Source organism: Sesamum indicum, linkage group LG13 (assembly GCF_026168435.1).
Source record: "Sesamum indicum cultivar Baizhima isolate 11 linkage group LG13, ASM2616843v1, whole genome shotgun sequence".
Lineage (NCBI taxonomy): Eukaryota > Viridiplantae > Streptophyta > Magnoliopsida > Lamiales > Pedaliaceae > Sesamum > Sesamum indicum.
In genome coordinates, this window is record NC_142669.1 from 9,968,356 (window position 1) to 9,977,220 (window position 8,865).

At 35.0% G+C, this 8,865-nt stretch overlaps 1 protein-coding gene across 1 annotated transcript; it reads right to left on the minus strand.

The window, feature by feature from the left end:
• Positions 1-867: 867 nt before the first annotated feature.
• Positions 868-3,183, minus strand: LOC105176967 (uncharacterized). Its single transcript, XM_011099968.3, has one exon. The coding sequence runs from the start codon at positions 3,007-3,009 to the stop codon at positions 1,096-1,098; it is 1,914 nt and encodes a 637-aa protein (XP_011098270.1). The 5' UTR covers positions 3,010-3,183; the 3' UTR covers positions 868-1,095.
• Positions 3,184-8,865: the final 5,682 nt, after the last annotated feature.

Here is an 8,865-nt window from a genome sequence, read left to right on the forward strand (position 1 = left end):
TTGACATTTCATTTCGTCTTATAAAAAATAAGATCAAAATGGGTTCGTTGAGATTGAGATATGAGATAAAATGTAACGATGATAGTTAATTCATTGAATAAAAAGTGATAGATAAAAAATAAAATATAATGATCATAGTTGATTTAGTACATTTTTTTCTGTTTTTTAAACATTCGTTCTCATGACGCGAAACGTTTCTCACAAATTAACAAACCCTTGACCTACTCCGGATGAGAGAGACTAAAAATATTGTACAAGCAAGCACAAGCTCTTTTTGCTCATACTTTTCCATGGCTATCAAATAAACAAATTTGACCTTTATCATCATCTTTTATGTAAAAAGACTAAAAACATTCACACTAGAGTAGTACCTATTTTCAAGAAAATACTAGACATGATCAATTTTTTAAATATTATGAAAGGTGATTGTTTGAAGTTTTTCCTATAATCCAACTATCATGAATGAATTATTTCATTCCAATGATCATGGATAAACAGATTTTATTGCAATTAGGATCCACAACGGTATAGATTGGCCGAATTCAAACTTCACACCACTGCAGTTTGTCCAGACTTGAACCCATTCTGCCTTATCTTTAAGTTGGACTCAAGACCAACCATGTTTTAGTCCCAATGGATTCAACGCAAAATGTTGAAGAACTTATTCAAGATTCAAGAAGACGATTCGTCACATTCTTGTTTACATACACCTTATTTGTTATTCGTAACTAAAACTGATCTGTCCCAATAGTTTTACATACTATCTGAAGCTACTCGTTGGTAAAACGATAGTTGAAGTCTAACATGAACTCAATATATAAGTATAATTTTTCAACCCCAGAAACTTTCATTTTTAGATTTGTATCGAAACAAAAAATACTAGCTAGTATATTAATACAGTTATCACGACAAAAATAGGTCACTGAAATTCCAAAATTTGGAGGGAAAGAAAAGGGAAAATGATTTACAGACAAGGGTGGGTTGGGGGGGGGGGGGATGTCTTACAAGCAAACGTACTGTGCAATAACACTTGTCACTCAGGCTCTAAACCCTAAAGATTCCCCCTTCATTATTTTTTTGCCAGCTCAGCTCAGCTCAGAACCCGACTCCAGCCGCGCCGACGCCGACCCCGAGACTGGCCCGCCTGTGGGCCTCCATCTTCGTGCTTGCATTACACGACTCCGGCATTAGTTTCGCCGCCGCCGTCCTCATGGGCTCCGACTTGCATCTTGTCAGCGCAGAGGGTTCGTGGGCGCCGCCCCCATTCACCAGCTTCTGCTCGATCATGTTGGCCATGGACGCGGCCGGGAGAGAGCAGGAAGACCGCGGTGGCTGAAGATCATTCTTCTTTGTTGGCGGCGGTGGGAGGCTGGGCTTATTAGGCTTGGGATCAATGGTGGTGGGCCTCTTCTTGACCTGATCGTGATGGCAGCCGCTGGTTTTGGTGGATTTGGCCGCCTTGCGCGGCCGTTCCGGCAGCCACCTGATGAAGTCTGTGCCGCAGACCCATGTTTCCTTTGAAACCTCCATTGATAGCTTAGGCTCCCGCATCATTAACAGCAAGCATTCGGGCAATGCTGGGCTTTCCTTTTCTTCTTTCTTGGTTTCTTGATTGCTGATGGCGAGTTCTTGATTTTCCGGGGTTTTGATCGCTTCTATTGCTTTTTGTTCTTGTTTTGCATCTTCTTGGTGGGTTTTTGCAGGCTCTGGTTTTTGCTCAATGTTGTTGAGAAAGGGCGTCTCTCTTTCTGTGGCGATTGATTCCTCTGTTTCTTGTTGTTTTTCTTTCTGCATTGCAGCTTCATCTTCAGGGAGTACTGCCACAACTTCAATGGTTTCTTTGCCCGATTCTTGCGGTGAAGATAACTGCAGGCGGAGAACTGGGCTCTCTTCTACTTGAATCGGGCAATCTTCATACTGCTCTGCGTTTTCTTGGTCTAAAAGTGCTTCAAATGAAGACATATTAGACTCAACCTCTTCTTTTTCTTCTTCTACCAATGATTCTTGCTCTTTTTCTTCCATTTCCATGTTGGGTTCTGCTTCATTTTGGATCTCTTGCTCTGAAACACCAACATCTTTACCTTCTTTTACTGCAGATAAAGTCTTGTCTTCACCTTGACATAGTCCTCGTACCTCCTCTTCTTGTTCTTCTAAACCCACAACATGACTGATTTCCTCATCAAAATCCTCATCCTCATGTCTCGGAGCAGCGTTTGCATCCCAGCTAAATCGATGAGCAAGATCAGCCATTTTCATTGGATCAGATCTGCACCTCATCAGCAGAAGCGCGTTCTTAGGGGGTATGCAAATGCTCACCCTGCCTGCTTCTTCTTCCTCTTCTTCGCCCTCCAGACTTTGCCCCTTCACTTCAATCCTGTCATCCTTAACTTCAATATCCTCAAACACATGCCTCCTTGAACTCCTCATAGTCATTCTCTGCGCCGTCTCCGCCTCATCTCCTCCGCCGCCAACCACCAGCTCAATCTCCCTCCTCTGCCCTCCCTCGGCGTCGTTCACCGACACCAGCCACCTCGCAAACACAGCTCCACACCCATTCTCATCCGCATACCGTCTTTTCTTCTCAGCCTTGTTCGAAAAACAAGAACTCTTGCAAGGGCCGAACAGGCAGCTGAATTCAGCCCCAAACGCACGCAAAGCCTCACAAAACGAGATCGGCAGGTGAACCCACCTCTGATTTCTATGGCGCAAGCATTCTTGCTGCGGCGGCTGATGCGATTGCTCCATCTTTCTGAAACTAACTTCTCCAATCCGCCTTGCGGAAAGGCTCGCCTTTTTCTTGGACTTCACCCTCACCTGCCCAATGCAGGTGACTTTAGGCGAAGAGGGCTCGTGGTTCTCGAAAGCGCCGCCTCTCTTTTTCCTGAAAAAGGGCGACCTTTGGCTGCCATTGGAGCGCAGGCGGAGGCGGCGGCTGAAGAAGGACAGAGAGACAGCGCCACCGTTCCTGGTGGCGCGTACAGGGCCAAGAATTGATTTACTGAGTTTCATTGAAATGGAGGAGAGGGCCGGGAAGAGTGAAGCAAGAATGGCAGCGTTGGTTGAGCTGCAGATGGCAGTGAGTGTAGTGTGGAAATGGGGTATATTCTAAGTCCCATTTGAGTGCCTTTTTACTGCAGTGGTTTGCTTGCCATGAATCATTGGGATTGATTGAGTGATTGATTATTATGCAGTAAAAAGATAAATCAATTGGGGGGGGGGGGGGGTGGGAACAATGATGGGAGGTGTATCAGTGTCGCAGAACTGATGGAGTGATTAGCAGTGTGTGTGTGTGATATAATGGGAGATGGCGGTATGTTGTTTGTCACTTTGTCTTAACCAAATAGTAAACTTGTAAGGGTTAATGCTTAGTTTATTTACTACTTCCCACTAAATCAAATCACTTTATTCAAAATAATTAGTGCCTGTGCAATAATTTTTATTTTTTTGGTCGAAATAAAATGTTAAAAAACTCATAAATACGAAATAATAAAAGTCGAGAATGTTTGAAAATAAAAATTAAAATTATAGTGTTTGAAAAAATAATTAATAATTACAATTTTACTAATAAATTATTGAAATAGACATGGAGCTATTTATAACTTCTGATTTAAATTAATTTAATTTAAACAGTTCAAAAATATAATCGTTTAATAATAATATTATTTTTAATTTATTTTCAGTAATAAAAGATAAGTTTTTAAAATAAGTGTTTGCAAACATTTTTAAAATAATCTTTGCTTTTGTTACACATAGTTCACGTTCTTTAAAATTTTTAGTTCATTTATATATTAAAAAATATTTTATGCATAATGTTCGTATATTAAGTTATAATATAAAGTAATATTTATTAAGAAAATTATTTTTCAATGCGATTTGGACGGATTCAACCAATCAAATTGATGTATTACTATAGTTGCTATATAATTGATCAATCTCCAACCAATCAGCTGAAGTAAAAGAAAAAAAATATTGAAATTAAAAATAGAGACTGTTTAGAAGATTTTTTGTTTGTTGGGGCACAAATATATGCTTACGTAATTATTTATTTTAGTTTTAGAAAGTTTTTTATTTAAAACAAAAATCGAGACACCTGCAAGCAGTGTGGGATAGGGTAATTTATTTTAGCTACTTGAATTTTCAGGTGCTCCGATCTAAACTACCCAAACCCGTAATATAAGACCTAAAGTCTCCCCCTAGTGGGGACTACCAACTACCTAATGGTATTGAAAATTACATATACCCGAATTTTTTCAGTAATTTCATAATAAGTGGCTAAGATCCGATCCTCTCTTAGTTAGATCGTACTGAACTGGCGCCGTTCGACTTGGATTTTGATTTGTACATACTCATGATGGCCATCCAATCATTTTTGGATCAATGGTTCACGTGAAATCACACATCTCATAAAAACTTAAAAATTGATCAAACCTTCATACCCCCAAGTACAACTTTCAATATCGGGCCTCGACCGATTTGTTTTAGTTTTCAGTTTTTGAAATAGTAATTAAAGTAAGAACATATTTTATTTGTATATACTTTTATTGGAAATGTATTCATTTGATAGCTTAAGTCAATATAAAATACAATCTCATTAATTAATCTAAATTCATTCTCATTTCACATAAAATTCTAAATCTACGACTTTACTAACTTGAGTATCGACGAATTATAATCGGAGTTTTTCTTAATATTGTTGGTATATATTCCTTTCTTGCAAGACATATATATATATATACACACACAATTAAGAATAATCCGAGAAAAAACAATATGGAATGATGCGTGCATGATTACGTTGTGGATCAAATCCCATGCAACATGGGATACCTACTTACTTCACTAATCAGACCATATATATATATATATGTATATTTGTGGTGTTGCTTCAAATCTTGCTTATGAATCTGAACGTGGCCAGATCACTACTTCCTGACAATAAAACTTTACTACTGTTTGGTTTTATGTTTTCAATAATGTCTATTTTTTTAATAATTCAGCATGTAAGTATTTATCGAGTTGAATTATTTTAAAAATTAATATCTATTAAGATTTCGTTAAAAGATACAAACACGTCCTACTTTTTATAAAATTATAGATATATCGTATAAGAGGATGTTAGTATAATACATTTTACAGGGTGTTTGTGTAAATTATTATCATTAGGGATTTATTTGTAACTGTAATTTTATGAAAGACAGAGGAGTGCTTCTGCTTGGACCTTAAGGGGTGTTAATATAATTTACCCAAACTAAAAGGGCTTTGAAGTAGGTTTGATGATTCATTTTTGTTAAATATTAAATATTAAATAATTATCATCTCTAACAATTTTAATTTTTAGATGAAATAGTTGTTTGCCGTTTCTATATATGTGGATAAATGTGTTTTTTTATTTTTTATGTATTAATATTGACAGTTAATTATGTTGGGGTTAATTGAATTTTGAAGAGGTTTTGAAATATGATCTCACTATCCTCAAAATGATATTTGCCTCCACAATTAGTTGTTATCAGATTAAGTAAACTCACTTCTCGGATACAATGAAACTAATCGAGGCTTGCCGAACAACGATTTCAAAAGCCTTCTTTAGAAAAAAAAAAAAATCCGAAAATTAATATATAAAATGAAAGAACTTATAAATTGAAGTATAAAATCTGTCACTTGAAAAATCTCTCATTTTGTATATGTAGATGTTTTGTGTATTTTCAGAAAATATATATCTTTTCATTAATTATACCTCTTGAACCCAAAAGTTGCAACCTATAATGCATGGACACAAACACGACGACACGAACACGACAATATATACAAATCTCATTCTTTTCTCAATTACGATCCTGCCCTCCATCCTAGAGTCGTACCTCTCCTTATTAACCACTCATAGAAATATAAGATATATTTATCTCAAGTTAATTTGAGTCACTTAATCGCAGTTTGTTGTTACCCTTAAACCTTTCGAATAACGATAGTACTAAAAGGAAATGTCGGGTTCCTACTACTAATGGTTTACGATAAAGGGTCTTAAACCCATTGCAGTACGGATGTTCTTTACCAGCTTTCTTGACAGGCTTTTTGTCAACAAATTTGCTAAATTTCTCTGTAATCTTTCAAATATTATGGTAATTACATCGCTTTCAGATAAAATCCCTTATATAACCATGTCTTAAGTTAAGGTTCCTATATATATATATATTTTTGCCTTATATAATTTATTGAGGAATGATGAAATGTATACAAACATGCTCTTAGTACACACATGTCCTGAAGTTGTCTTGGGAATTTAAATCATGCCTTGTGGTTGGGGGTTGGGACCCTTTCTTGCACAATTTCTGCCCTTATTATTGTATACTTGCATTGAGTTTGAATTATTTCACCAACACTAATTTCAAATTAAATTCAATATTGTAATTTCTCTCTTTATTTTTTAATTATGGAGTGAATTTACTGTGACATTATTACATTATAAGTACTAATAATTAAATTAAATAAAATTAAAAATTAGCAATTGGTCAGTAATAAAAATACACAAGTAGGGACAAGTAAATAGGACCCAGATCTGTCTAACACTTTAAGATTATTTATTTGCTGCTCTTCTCTAAAGAATCCTAAGTTATCTGCTGCAAATTTTGTGCATATTTTCCAAATTTTTAAATTGGAAAAGAATATATTTGCATTCAATTTCTCTCTTTTGACATCTATTAGGTTTAGGTTAGTCCTAGAGTCATTTGGGACGTGGTCAATGATGATTTGACAATCTCAAAAGATAATTTCAACTTCCTGTCATGATTCGACTTTTTCACAACCCTCGATCTAGATTAGTAATAGGTAGGCCTGCAACACCAATTGTTAGGCTTGTTGGGGTGGCTGCAACTATGACCCTTCGAAGCATAAGTCTGAATCGAGATTTAGGTAATTACAGTTGTAGAGGTAGATACCTCAATAATTATTGCAAACCTTTCAAAGGAGACAATAAGTGCTTATACTAACTGATTGTTTTGGAGCGTATAGATCTACGTATCAGCTATAGAGCCCTCATATTGAGAAAGCATCAGCAGCTTATGCAATAACTTTTATGGCTTAGTGATAGATGATGGGCGATCTGTATAATAATTCCTTCCCGAACGTGATTTAACAATTTTCTACCCCGTTGAATATCTAATTTGGGGAATAATTGTTGTTTAAAGGACAAATCAGATATACAAATCTAATACAATATTTCAAAAAATTAAGAGGGTGTTTCTTTGAGCTTATATGTTTTCTAGAACAACTTATAAAATGTTGCAAAGCGTTTGATAAATTATTTAAAAAATGAGCCTTTAACATTCAAGAATAAGATATTAGGAACTAAAATTGTTATTCTACATAAATTACAAGACAAATTATATTTTTCTAAATTAAAAAAGAAATAAAAAAATTTTCTAAAGATAAAATTAACATAACTTTCCGTGTAAAAATTATATAATTATATAAAATATAAAAAAAATAATTAATAATTTTATAATAAAAGAAATATAATTTTAATCTACAACATAATAATGTTGTTTGGTGGTAAAAGGACATAATGGCATTTTTGAAATAAGAAACCTAAGAGGGATATTTTTGAGGTGACAAAAGTCACGTGGTAACAAAAAGAATCCAAGAATGCACGTGACATAGCCTCCAGTCCCCATTGCCTGAAAGACATGTTGATTGACCCAATCACCCCCAGGCTACTCGTGGCTCGTGCAGCACACCCCTGAACTTTTGCACGCGCCCGAAGCCGAGAGTCGGTTTCATGTCTCACGAAACCTTTGATGTGACCACCCCCAGTACCTGCTTCCTTCCACAACATACAAGGACGCGCGGTGTAAGCGCGTGTAGTTTCCATCTAATCCACTCCCTTTTGAATTTGCATGTATTGAAAAGTTGGTGTCAGTCACTATTGGAGTTCCACTAGATTCTAACTTTTAAGTAAAAGGACGTTTTATATAAAAAGTAATTTATTTTAACCTTTTTTTTATACATTTTATGGGACTTTCTTTTTGTTATTTGGTTTTAATTCTCGAATTATATTAAGTTATATTGTTGTGGTTCATTTAAAAAGTATATTTAACATTAAATCTATTTAGGAAATAATTAAAAAAATGTTTAGATAGGTCGGGGGTTCTAATACAAAATGAAGAGAAGGATTATTCAGTATAAAAAATAGTATTTTCATCTCAATTTGTTTTTCTCGTATCAAACAAGTGAAAGTATTTGATATTTACTCTCTTTCTAATCGTACCAAACAACTTGAATAAACTATTATTCTTTGCTCCCTTTCACTTTTCTTTTTCTCTCATTTGAACTAAATGACTCCTAAATGTTTTTACATATGCGTTATTTGTTAGAGCTTAAAATCTCAAAATAATTAGCGTGATTTGACAAAGATGGACCGAGTAAGATGTCCTTATAAATATTACTAATCTTTTCTATAAAGAACCATCATTTCATTTAATTGGTTTTATCAATAATTTTTTTCATGCACAACTAAGACTAATTTATTTATCAAATTCGATAAGTTATTTATTTTATCTTCTATTGCCTTTTATTTATTCAAATACATATAGTAAACCTTTAACTCACATACACACATCATCTAATTTGCTATAGATTATTGTATTTCCAGGAATTGGGTCGAATTCAGATGGTTGGTGGTGTTTGTTTTATAGAGTTGGATAAAGTAATGAGCATTGTATGATCATTTTTAATATTTGTGCTGCTTCTATCTATTACTGTATAATTGTCATTATCATGTGTGTGTGTGTGTGTGTGTGAGAGAGAGAAAGAGAGAGAGAGAACCCTCCAGCAGTCCGTTCTAGATGAAAGATAAAAATGACAAGTGAGACA